Raw genomic sequence first — 13,819 nt, forward strand, 5'->3', positions numbered from 1 at the left:
GCAGGCTCACTGGGGGAAAACGCATATTTGCGAATGCCAGGGGACCAGCTGTGTGCCAGTGTCTATGCCGAGGAAGGCCTCGGTCAGGGCGTACCAGAGCAGGCAGTGGGGAGGATTCTTGGGAGGCGAACAGGTGCACCTGTGCCTGACCGAATCGACTCCAAATCAGCTGGACCACCTGAAGGTGGAGTCTCCACTCTCCCTTGAGGGAAACCTGTTGTGACAGTGCGTCCGCCGAAGTGTTGAGGTTGCCCGGGATGTGAGTGGCTTGCAGTGACTTGGTGCTGCTAACTCTGTTGGAGGAGACGGCGGGTGAGTTGTGACATACAGCGGGAGCGCAGACCGCCTTGGCGGTTGACATATGCTACCGCTGCCGTGCTGTCTGTCCGAACTAGCACGTGCTTGCCCTGGATCAACGGCCGGAACCTCTGCAGGGCGAGCAGAATTGCCAGTAACTCGAGGCAGTTGATGTGCCAACGCAGCCGCGGACCCGTCCAGAGGCCGGCGGCTGCGTGCCCATTGCCAACAGCGCCCCAGCCCGTTTTGGAGGTGTCTGTCGTGACCACGACGCGCCTGGAGACCAGTTCTAGGGGAACACCTGCTCGTAGAAACGAGAGGTCGGTCCAAGGGCTGAAAAGACGGTGACAGACCGATGTAATGGCCACGCAGTGTGTCCCGTGGTGCCATGCCCATTTCGGGACTCGAGTCTGGAGCCAGTGCTGAAGCGGCCTCATATGCCTCAACCCGAGCGGGGTGGCCACCGCCGAGGATGCCATATGCCCCAGGAGCCTCTGAAAACGTTTCAGTGGAACCGCTGTTTTCTGTTTGAACGCCTTCAAACAGGCCAGCACCCACTGGGCACGCTCGTTCGTAAGGTGCACCGTCAAGGAGACTGAGTCCAACTCCAAACCGAGAAAAGAGATGCTCTGAACCGGGAGGAGCTTGCTCTTTTCCCAGCTGACCCGAAGCCCTAGTCGGATGAGGTGTGAGAGCACCAGGTCCCTGTGTGCGCATAACATGTCTCGAGAGTGAGCTAAGATTAGCCAGTCGTCGAGATAGTTGAGAATGCGAATGCCCACCTCCCTTAACGGGGCAAGGGCAGCCTCTGCGATCTTCGTAAAGACACGAGGAGACAGGGACAGGCCGAAAGGGAGGACTTTGTACTGATACGCCTGACCTCGAACGCGAACCGCAGGAAGGGTCTGTGTCGAGGAAGGATCGAGACGTGAAAGTACGCATCCTTCGGGTCTACCGCCGCGAACCAATCTTGATGCCGGATGCTCGCTAGAATGCGTCTTTGCGTCAGCATCTTGAACGGGAGTCTGTGTAAAGCCTGGTTCAGTACTCGCAGGTCCAAGATTGGCCGAAACCCACCGCTTTTTTTTTTTCGGTACAATGAAGTAGGGGCTGTAAAACCCTTTCTTCATCTCGGCTGGAGGGACAGGTTCTATCGCATCCTTCCGTAGGAGGGTAGCGATCTCCGCGCAAGGTAGCAGCATTTTCGTCTTTCACCAAGGTGAAGCGGACACCACTGGACCTGGGCAGATGCCTGGCGAAGTGAATCGGGTTGGTCGGATGGTCCGGACCAACCCTCGTGACGGAGGGACCAAAGGGACAATGTCATCGGATGTACCGGCAGGTGGGGCCTCGCGGCGGGGCGGCGCTCGAGGTGCCACACCACGTCGTGGCCGTGCTGAGTCCGAGGACATCGAAGCACTTACCTGGCTGCTTGTGACCACCCCCGGAACAGCCTGGGACGGGGGAGGAAGAGGCCTGTCCTCGTGACCCGTGGAGACTGTCATATCGGGGGTGGATTTGTGCCACAGCTGGGCGCTCAGGGCGGGAGACCGCTGCTGGAGCGCCAACCTGCCAAATGGAGTGGTGGACGGTGGTCGTGATGCCAGCCATACACACCGGATATGTGACCCAGGGAACAAGGAAACCACTCTTGCTGAGCTCTTGAGTACTGCAGCCACTTGGGCATGCAGTGCAATTAAATGCAAAAGGTGACAAAAAGATGAAGATCTGCTTACCAGCTCCAGAGCAGCGGGTTTTGTTGTCCCTGGGTCGCCCGTCTCAAGGGCGCTTTGAAGCCTTTCACGGGTTCTGGGCTGCCGCGAGACGGGTGGCGTCTGCTTCCTGCAGTGGGCTCCACGCCGGGGCCAGGTTGAAGGGGCGGGCTGCGGCGGAGCCGGTGCAATCACCGCAGGGGGACGCCCTTGGCGATGAGTAGATGGGGTGCGGGATCTTGAGCCGCGCCTGGGCAGGATAAGCCGGCTAGCATCCATCTACTGCTCTACCATCGAGAACTGCTGGGCAAAGTCCTCGACGGTGTCGCCGAATAGGCCCGCCTGGGAAATGGGGGCAGCAAGGAATCGTGTCCTGTCGGCCTCACCCATCTCGACCAGGTTGAGCCAAAGGTGGCGCTCCTGGACCACTAGTGTGGCCATCGTCCACCCGAGAGACCGCACCCTGACCTCCGTCGCTCGGAGAGCGAGGTTGGTCACCGAGCGCAGTTCCTGCATCAATCCCGGGGCGGAACTACCCTCGTGCAGTTCCTTTAGCGCCTTGGTGGACTTGCAGGAGAGCCATGGCGTGCAGGGCGGAGGCGGCTTGTCCAGTGGCACCGTAGGCCTTGGCCATCAGAGACAACGTAAACCTACAGGCCTTGGACGGGGGCTTTGGGCACCCGTGCCAGGTGGTGGCGCTCTGCGGGCAGAGGTGCACCACGAGCGCCTTTATCCACCGGGGGATTGCCGAATAACCCTTGGCCACCCCACCATCGAGGGTAGTGAGAGCGGGGAAGCTGGAAAGATCGGGACCGGGCAGTAAAAAGTGCCTCCCGCGACCTTGTCAGCTCTTCATGCACTTCCGGGAAGAAAGGAACGGGGCGGGGCATGGCTTTGAGCGGCGCCGCGAGCCCAGGAACCAATCACCAAGCCGCGAGGGTTCAGGGAAGAGCGGTGAAATCCACTCTAACCGACGCTCGCGACTGTCCGAGAAAGCATGTCGTCATCTCCGCGTCAGCCTGTGACTGGGCAATCGACCCCGAAGGGAGGAGCCCAGCTGAGGCTTCCGACTGGACGAGCCCACTCTCCGATGCTGTGCTCGAGAGCTCATCACTTTCGCGGGCTCTGAATAAGAGGTCGAACTCGCCGTGAGACGAGCCGGCGGACTTATCCGGAAGCCCGATCGGGGCAGACGAGCGTGCTGGGGAATGGGAGGTCCGCGGGGGCATACCCAGCGGAGGCGGTCCCATTGGGGTCCCCAAATCGCCCCCAGTGCTAGCCGCGCTGGCCTCAAACCCGTGGGTAAAAGGACCGAGGCGGAAGCCTCTGGGGTGGCTCGCTTTCTTACGAAGGCAAGCCGCGACCGCAACGTTGCCATGGACATATTCTCGCAATGAGAAAGTGACCATCCACGAACGCTGTCTCCACGTGAGCAGTACCCAGACACGAAAGACAGTGATCGTGACCGTTAGAAGGCGAGAGATAACGAGCACAACCAGGAATAACACACAATCGGAAAAGCATCTTTAAAAAGACGCGTCTTTAAAAAGACGTTCCGTGTGTGCGCTCTTTTAGAGAAATATATACTCTTTTAGAGGGGAAAAATGCTCTTTCAGAAAATATACTCTCTAGTTTTTCTGCCGAAGCGCCCAGGGGCATTCTCTGCAGTGCACCAGTGCAGAGGAGGGAGAAGCCGCTGAAATGCGCCGTCAGATCCAGCAGAGGTGAATGAACAGTAGTATTCAGCTCAGTGAGCATGATCGTTCGGCTCCGAAGAGAAAATCTGAATGAGTGGTTGCATACCAGCTCCTTTTATACCCGTATGTTCGGGGGAGTGGCATGCAAATACCACTCGCCAATTTTCATTGGCCTTTTATCAAAGACCAGAGGTGTCTCGGGCTCCCAAGAGTGACCCCTAGTGTCACTACATCGACACCAACATCGAGTGAGTGACAGATAGGGAACATTATTGTTACATACTGTTGTTTTTTTTCTAAGAAGGAACTGAATTTTAATTTCCGAAATCTGCGAATAATAGTGATTAACAATGAAAAATCATGTGATTAATCGAAATTAAATATTTTAATCAACTGACAGCACTAGTTTGAATGCATTATTTTTATAGAATTAATTGCACTAAATTAATGTGTTCAACTGACAGCCCTTATAATATTCAATACATACATTAAGATCAGCCGCAACTGTGATTGCTGGAAAGATTGGTAGGGATTATTCAGTTGACATGTCCTTACCACCCACTTCCAAATCTATGGAGACGGTCAAACATTCAAGGCAAAAAAAATAAAAAAATAAAAAATAAAATATATATATATATATATATATATATATATATATATATATATATATCCAAAAATTTGGAATAATGTACAGATTTTGCTCTTATGGAAAGAAATGGGTACTTTTATTCACCAAAGTGGCATTCAACTGATCACAATGTAAAGTCAGGACATTAATAATGTGAAAAATTACTATTACAATTTGAAAAAAATGTTCAGAACTTCTTAAACTACTTCAAAGGGTTCTCATCAAAAAATCCTCCACGTGCAGCAATGACAGCTTTGCAGATCCTTGGCATTCTAGTTGTCAGTTTGTCCAGATACTCAAGTGACATTTCACACCACGCTTCCTGTAGCACTTGCCATAGATGTGGCTGTCTTGTCGGGCACTTCTCATGCACCTTACAGTCTAGCTGATCCCACAAAAGCTCAATGGGGTTAAGATCCATAACACTCTTTTCCAATTATCTGTTGTACAATGTCTGTGTTTCTTTGCCCACTCTAACCTTTTCTTTCTGATTTTCTGTTTCAAAAGTGGCTTTTTCTTTGCAATTCTTCCCATAAGGCCTGCACCCCTGAGTCTTCTCTTTAATGTTGTACATGAAACTGGTGTTGAGCAGGTGGAATTCAATGAAGCTGACAGCTGAGGACATGTGAGGCTTCTATTTCTCAAACTAGAGTCTCTGATGTACTTATCTTCTTGTTTAGTTGTACATCTGGCCTTCCACATCTCTTTCTGTCCTTGTTAGAGCCAGTTGTCCTTTGTCTTTGAAGACTGTAGTGTACACTTGTTGTATGAAATCTTCAGTTTGTTGGCCATTTCAAGCATTGTAAAGCCTTCATTCCTCAAAACAATGATTGCCTGACGAGTTTCTAGAGATTAAGACATGCCAGTCTATTGCATACTGTGGCAACTCAAAAACAAACACAAAGACAATGTTAAGCTTCATTTAACGAACCAAATAGCTTTCAACTGTGTTTGATATAATGGGAAATTATTTTCTAGTACCAAATTAGCAATTTAGCATGATTACTCAAGGATAAGGTGTTGGAGTGATGGCTGCTGGAAATGGGGCCTGTCTAGATTTTTTATCAAAAATGACTTTTTGATAAAAAATTATTTGACTATTCATCAAATAGTGATGGTGCTGTTTTTTATATCAGTAATGTTCGGACTATACTTTGTGATCAGATGAATGAATATATATTTGAATATATATATATATATATATATATATATATATATATATATATAAACCAAAAGATCACAACCTTGAAAAAAGTGGTATCTGCATGTTGATATCAGACACTGAAGAAAATTCATAAAGATCTCGTGCATGTAGATGTAAGCACTTTTTCAAAAATTTAAGATCGAATCTGTGGCAGAGACAGACACAGTGGGTGTGGCGTCTGGCCTCGGAGAAGCATTTATTAAAAATAATAACAAACATAAAACGTTCAAAAATGGGGAAAATAGTGTACAAGGGGGAAAGTGTCCAAAATAAAGGGGAATCTGGCATCCTTGTGGTGGAAGGGGGCATCGTGTAGGATGGGGAGTGTCCAGAGGAGGATCCAGGACATGGGCGGTCTGTCTTAACCGGAGCCACGGCGAGTGTGAGAGGAAGGAGGCCTGGCATCCATGCCCGTCAGCCCCTACGTGTGCTCCAATATCCCGGCATCGCATCTAATTGGCGCTGGGGGTCCTGGGGTGCGGGTCTGGCGCGCATCTAACTAGGCAAGACCCTCCCGTTCTCCTCCTGGATCTGCGAGGACGCCAGTGTGTGAACACAAGGAGATAGAAGCTCCCCGATAAGAGGCATGCTCTGCATTTATTTGGCAGCGGTGATGAGGCTAAACACAAATTAGGTGTGCCTCATTCCCCTGCTGCCCAAACGAGGCTTATTAATTATACGCATCTTCTCTTCTCCTGCCCAACTCCCATCGTGAGCCTGGCAGAAAAATAAAAACGTTGCGAATTCTGGAACCTGTATTAGATGTGTACTTCAAAGGTCTTTTGAAAGCTAAAATGATCCACAGTTGAGATAAAATATCAACAGATATGGATCATTATGATTCACTGCTAAAATCAAGGTTACTGTACATATTGCAAAGTAAAAAGCAAATGAAAACATTTTGTGTTTGTACACGACAGGAAGCTATGGTTTGAATTAGACTTGGCAACCCTAGAATATTCTTTTGCTGTCTTACTAAGTGCTGGAAATGCCCATAATTGTGCTAAATGATTCCCATAACTGTCCCTCTAAAAAGATTAGCATATGAAGTGAAGTGGTGCTCACCAGCTCAACGACATCTTTTTGTTTGAGAGACACATTCCAGATGTGGAATTCTTGTGCATGCGTGTAACGCTCATCTCGTATTGCCATTAACAGAGGTTGAAGGCTTGGCAAAAGAGTGTCCGAGGGACTGTAATCTGGAAATGATAGTGTTATCTACAGGGGAAGAGACCAAAGGAGAGGCAAAGAGACAGATAAAAACCGGCATTCAGGCAAAAGACAGGCGAACAAACATAAACTACAAAAACTGACTAGAAAAATCAATCTCACAAAACCTTTTAACAACATGTCCGGGTCAAATTTCATCCTAAAATCAAAAGAAGAATTTATAATGTTCATAGTGCCCTTACAGGTCAATGGTGCTGTAAGTGCAATTTTTTAATGAAACGAATGTCCCTATAACCTGTCAGATATCACTGAAATAGATGCCATGAAATATCACACCTGTCCCAGCACAGACAGTCGTAGTAAAAGTAATCCATACGACTCCAGTGGTTAAATGAATGCCTTCTAAAGTCATTCGATCACTTTGGGTGAGAAACAGATCAATATTTAAGTCCTTTTTCACTATAAATGCTCACTTCCGGCCGCTCTCCAATGCGCATTCACGATAGGACTGAGTTCAGGTAGCCTCTCGCATGAGACAATGAAGTGCAGCTCGGTTTGCTTAAAACAGAACGCTGTACACCGCGATGGGAGAAAGGTGCCTCGGATTGTTCCTGGCAGGGTACTCATACTTACAGGCTCCATATGGTTAAGAATAGGGTGGGGATGGGGTTAGGGCATCTGCTGCCTGCCAGGAACAAAGCTTAATTGGTTTTGCTTTCATTTGAACATACCAACTCACTTATGTCATGCGAGAGGCTGCGTGACCTCGATCCTCTCATGAATGCGCATATGAACATTTATAGTGAAAAAGGACTTAAATATGTATCTGTTTCTCACACAAAGCGATCATATCACTTTAGAAGACATTAATTTAACCACATGAATGATTGATGACATATGGATTACTTTTATGCTGACTGTCTCTCTGTCTTTTTGGAGCTTTAAAGTGCTCACCATCCACTTGCACTGTATGGACCTACAGAGCTGAGATATTCTTCTAAAATCTTCATTTGTGTTCTGCATAAAAAAGAAAGTCATACACATCTGGGGTGGCATGAGGGTGAGTAAATGATGAAAGAATTTTATATATATATTCAGTTGAATTCAGAAGTTTACACACACTTAGATTGAAGTCATTTAAACACATTTTTTGCAAACTATAGTTTTGGCAAGTCATATAGGACATCTACTTTGTGCATTACACAAGTAATTTTTCCATCAATTGTTTACAGACAGATTGTTTCACTTTTAATTGACTAAATCACAATTCCAGTGGGTCAGAAGTTTACATGCACTAGGTTAACTGTGCCTTTAAGCAGCTTGGAAAATTCCATAAAATTATGTCAAGCCTTTAGACAATTAGCCAATTAGCTTCTTATAGGAGGTTACTGAATTGGAGGTGTGCCTGTGGATGCATTTTAAGGCCTACCTTCAAACTCAGTGCCTCTTTGCTTGACATCATGGGAAAATCGAAAGAAGACTGTGGACCTCCACAAGTCTGGTTCATCCTTGGGAGTAATTTCCAAATGCCTGAAGGTACCACGTTCATCTGTACAAACAATAGTATGCAAGTATAAACACCATGGGACCACAGAGCCATCATACCACTCAGGAAGGAGACGATTCTGTCTCCTAGAGATGAACGTAGTTTGGTGCGAAAAGTACAAATCAATCCCAGAACAACAGCAAAGAACCTTGTGAAGATACTGGAGGAAACAGGTAGACAAGTATCTATATCCACAGTAAAACAAGTCCTATATCGACATAATCTGAAAGGCTGCTCAGCAAGGAAAAAGCCACTTTTCCAAAACCTCATAAAAAAGCCAGACTACAGTTTGCAAGTGCACATGGGGACAAAGATCTTACTTTTTGGAGAAATGTCCTTTGGTCTATTGAAATAAAAATTGAACTGTTTGGCCATAATGACCATTGTTATGTTTGGAGAAAAAGGGTGAGGCTTGCAAGCCGAAGAACACCATCCCAACCGTGAAGCATGGGGGTGGCAGCATCAAGTTGTGGGGGTGCTTTGCTGCAGAAGGAACTGGTGCACTTCACAAAATAGATGGCATCATGAGGAAGGAAAATTATGTGGATATATTGAAGCAACATCTCAAGACATCAGCCAGGAAGTAAAAGCTTGGTCGCAAATGGGTCTTCCAAATGGACAATGACCCCAAGCATACCTCCAAAGTTGTGGCAAAATGGCTTAAGGACAACAAAGTTAAGATATTGGAGTGGCCATCACAAAGCCCTGACCTCAGTCCGATAGAAAATTTGTGGGCAGAACCGAAAAAGCATGTGTGAGCAAGGAGGCCTACAAACCTGACTCAGTTACACGAGTTCTGTCTGGATGAATTGGCCAAAATTCCAGCAACTTATTGTGAGAAGCTTGTGGAAGGCTACCCAAAACGTTTGACCCAAGTTAAAAAATGTAAAGGCAATGATACCAAATACTAACAAAGTGTATGTAAACTTCTGACCCACTGGGAATGTGATGAAAGAAATAAAAGCTGAAACAAATCATTCTTTCTGCTATTATTCTGACATTTCACATTCTTAAAATAAAGTAGTGATCAATCAGATTCTACTCTACAGGACTGTTTTGATCACATGGACTGGGAGATGTTCTGGTCCGCCTCTGATGACGACATCAAGGTCTACGCTGATACCGTAACATGTTTCATCAGGAAGTGCATAGATGATGTATTGCCGACCAAAACAATACGGATCTACCCTAACCAGAAACCGTGGATTAATAGTGATGTTCATGCAGCACTTAATACACGGAGCTCTGCTTTTAATTCTGGGAATGCGGAGGAGCATAAACAAGCCAGTTATGCCCTCCGCAAAACTATCAGAGCAGCCAAACGGCAGTACAGGGACAAGATTGAAGGACAGTTCAACACCATTGACTCTAGAAGCATGTGGCAGGGAATTAATATCATCATGGACTTCAAAGGGAATAAAAACTCCACCGTGAACACCGCTGCCTCTCTCCCGGATGAGCTTAATGCTTTTTATGCTCGTTTCGAGGAAAAACAACACCTCCCCCACGAAGAGAGCTCCCGTGGCCAAAGCTACAGAGGTTAGTTCATTCTCCGTCTCTGTAGAGGACATAACCCGATACTTCTGACGGGTGAATATCCATAAAGCCGTGGGTCCAGACGGAATTCCAGGCCGTGTCATCACAGCGTGCGCAAACCAACTGGCTGGTGTTTTTACGGACATTTTCAACCTTTCCCTCTCCTTGTCTCTGGTCCCCACATCCTTTAAAACGTCCACCATTGTGCCAGTACCAAAGCAATCCAAAATCACTTGCTTAAATGACTAGCGTCCTGTTGCTCTGACCCCCATCATCAGCAAATACTTTGAGAGGCTAATCAAAGATTACATCTGTTCTGTGCTGCCTGCCTCACTGGACTCACTGCAGTTTGCTTACTGCAACAACCGCTCCACTGATGATGCAATTGCATCTACAATACACACTGCTCTCTCTCACCTGGAAAAAAGGAACACATATGTGAGAATGCTGTTTGAAGACTACGGCTCAGCATTCAACACCATAGTGCCCACCAAGCATGATGTGAAACTCCGGGCTCTGGGCTTAAACAGCTCATTGTGCAGCTGGATCCTGGATTTCCTGTTAAGCAGACGCCAGGTGGTTTGAATAGGCAGCAACGACTCCTCATCACTGACCCTCAACACTGGAGCCCTGCAGGGCTGTGTTCTCAGCCCACTCCTGTATTCCCTGTACACACATGACTGTGTGGTAACACACAGCTCCAAAGCCATCATTAAGTTTGCTGATGATACGACGGTGGTAGGCCTGATCACTGACAATTGTTGGGCCTATTCAGATAGAAGACAAAGGCAGGCCTAACACTGTCGTAAAAACATAACTCAAGCTGCCACCTTCCAAGTCGTAAATTATACTGATAAAAATCACGCCAAAATCAAACAAAGGGAGTCCAAAACAGACTACAGATCCATGAAGCCTTGCTCACTAAAGGATCAAGCTCTCAACTCCTACTGGATGAGGCACACAACAGAACGTCCCTCAAACATGACATCATCAGGAGTTGAAATAATTCTGAAATGCGTCCAGAATTTGCTTCCAGCGACTTCGTTCACCGAATAAAGACGTAGCTTTTGCTGCTCTCCGGTGCAACCTCGTGGCACAAGGAAGTAATGTCCGACTTGAAACTGTAGCCATACAATCTCCATCTCGCTGGACGAGTTGAGATTACTCTGTGTTCAACCGAACACTCTAACGGATCCAAAGGAGACCGCCGAGCAATTCGCATCTTCATCCGTTTGCCTACAGAAGTGAAGAGATTAAAGATTTCTCTTCCATCTTCAATCAAGTCGACATTTCTGAGTTCTCCGCCAGCCCGCCGAGAATCAACAGCCGTACCGCCTGCCAACAATCAACAGCCGTACCGCCCGCCAGGAAACGGCCTCCCGTCATCACACGAGCCTCAAGGAACCGGGTCAAAGTTAAAGGACGTAGGAAAACACATTCTACCTGTGTCCTCATGCGATACAAGTAAGAGGTTTACGTCTGGGCAGAGATAGAATATTATAGTGTGTTATTCTTGTGTTTCAAGGCTTTTGCTTGTACAGTTTACGGACCGCCATGTCCGCTCATTATTAATACTCAGGGTATTAATTATCACAAATTTGTTTTGCTGTATTGTGGTCCAACCAAATTGGACTGTGCAATTTCGCCATCGCGGGTGAAACAGAAACTGAGCTCATCCATTAAAGAGTCAAATAACGCAGGACTTTTACGAGCCCCGCTCGTAAAACCGCGTCTCTGAGTGATGAGCACAGCTGCTTTCTCTCCCGCTATCGCGAAATCAGCTTTCGGGCTGTCACTTAATCATCTCTCTCTCTCTCACTAACCACACTGACACACACACACACACACTGTCACACACACACCTTATGTGTTATAGGATTATTTTTATTTCCATATCTAATCATATCACTGTTTATTGACTGCATTGTATTAATTATTAATTGATATTACTGCATAAATAAACTTTTGTTTATATTACAAAGAGAAGTGTTTTGGTTTGTTTTGCATACACCTGTGTCATGCTGACGGGATGTCAGTGCTCGGACTCAAACCTTCATTCATTGTTTTTTTCCTGAAAATCTATATTCTTCGGATGCCGATTTTCCTAAGAAAACAATCTAATATTGAGACTGTTTTAATATTTGGTTACTAGTCCCTGATTCCAGGGTGGTGCCCCGTCAATGTTAATCCTAATTAATATTCTATTGATTTTTGATAATTTATAATTATCTTTGATGATTGTTGAATTTGAATGATCAATAAGCTAGTGTTAATTTTAATTAATGTTTCATCGATGTTAACAATTATCGATTATCTTTGATAATTGTTGATTTTAAAGGATTAAAAAAGCTAACATTGATTCTCATCAATGTTCTATTGATTTGAATAATTAGTAATTATCTTTGATAATTATTAATTATTGCTAATAACCAAACTTGCTCCTAAACGTAGCACACTATATTTACTGGAGTCCCATATGAGGTTTTAATGAGTTGGATCCAATTAATTAATTTAAATATTAATTAATAACTACAGAAATAATTATTAATTATTTCTGATAGTTACACTGATCTAAACAACCAGTAAAGCCCTACACAATGATGAAACAGCCTACAGAGAGGAGGTGCACACTCTGACACGCTGGTGTCAGGAGCACAACCTCTCCCTCAATGTCAGTAAGACCAAAGGGCTTGTGGTGGACTTCAGGAGAAAAGACAGAGAACACAGCCCCATCACCATCAATGGAGCACTGGTGGAGAGAGTCAGCAACTTCAAGTTCCTCGGTGTCCACATCACTGAGGAACTCACATAGTCCGTCCACACTGAGGCCATTGTGAAGAAGGTTCCCTAGCACCTCTTCTTACTGAGACAGCTGAGGAAGTTTGGAATGAACCAACAAATCCTCCACACAGTTCTACACCAGCACTGTAGAGAGCATCCTGACTGGCTGCATTACTGCCTGGTATGGCAACAGCACCCCCTCAAATGCAAAGCCCAGCAAAGAGTGGTGCGAACTGCCAGACGCATCATCGGAGGTGAGCTTCCCTCACTCCAGGACAAATATACTAGGCGGTGTGTGAAAAAAGCTCAGAGGATCATCAGAGACTCCAGCCACCTGAGCCATGGGCTGCTCTCACTGCTACCATCAGGCAGGTGGTATCAGAGCATCAGGACCCGCACCAGCCGACTTCATGACAGCTTCTTCCCCCAAACAATCAGACTTCTGAACTCTTGATCGCTCACGATACATATATCAGCACCACACTTTATTAGCCTCAGACTGGACTCACATTTTATACTTCTCTTAATAACACACTGGCAACTGACTATCAACCGACAGCTGAATGTCAACACAACAATCTTCTCATTTTGTGTATACTGTATATCGTATATTATTAGGTGTATATTGTATATTGTGTTGTGTAACAAGATGTGTAAACTGTGTTATGTGTAAATCAGATGTTTATTGTAATTGTCATACTGCTATGTTGCTTTGAACTGCACCCAAGACTTTCACCCACTGTTGCACTTGTGTATATGGTTGAGTGACAATAAAGGGATTTGATTTGATCCTAACTGACCTAAGACAGGGAATGTTTCCTGTGATTAAATGTCAGGAATTGTGAAAAACTGAGTTTAAATGTGTTTGGCTAAGGTGTATGTAAACTTCTGACTTCAACTGTGTGTGTGTATATATAAAATGTCAATGTGAATGTCATCATTGAAATTTTAATGCAGAAATTCAGACGACGGTGTAATTTATATCAAAAGCAGTCTCAAATTCTTAAACAGACTAAAACCACATAAGTAATTATTTTAACTGAATTTAATTTAATCAAAATAATTAACTGTATTGACAATTAACAAGAGGCATTAGGATAAGCTGTCAAATATTTTGCTGCAGGGCTAACATTAGCTAACAAATAACAAATTCGATCATCAGCCATATTTTTCTTGGCCTCGCACGCTCTCGCGTGGCCATGCCGGTATAAAGATTTCATCTTATTTTTTACCTTCTATAAAACACCC

The 13,819-nt window shown here is 45.7% G+C and overlaps 1 protein-coding gene across 1 annotated transcript in view; it reads right to left on the reverse strand.

Moving 5' to 3' along the window:
• LOC127416703 (uncharacterized) overlaps positions 1-13,819 on the reverse strand; it is a 59,709-nt gene that overhangs the window by 31,376 nt on the left and 14,514 nt on the right. The window contains exon 2 of the mRNA XM_051656211.1: positions 6,604-6,756. Within this exon, the coding sequence (XP_051512171.1) occupies positions 6,604-6,756 (153 nt within the window). The remainder of the gene's footprint in view (positions 1-6,603; positions 6,757-13,819) is intronic.

The sequence above is a fragment of the Myxocyprinus asiaticus genome, chromosome 26 (assembly GCF_019703515.2).
Source record: "Myxocyprinus asiaticus isolate MX2 ecotype Aquarium Trade chromosome 26, UBuf_Myxa_2, whole genome shotgun sequence".
Classification (NCBI taxonomy): domain Eukaryota; kingdom Metazoa; phylum Chordata; class Actinopteri; order Cypriniformes; family Catostomidae; genus Myxocyprinus; species Myxocyprinus asiaticus.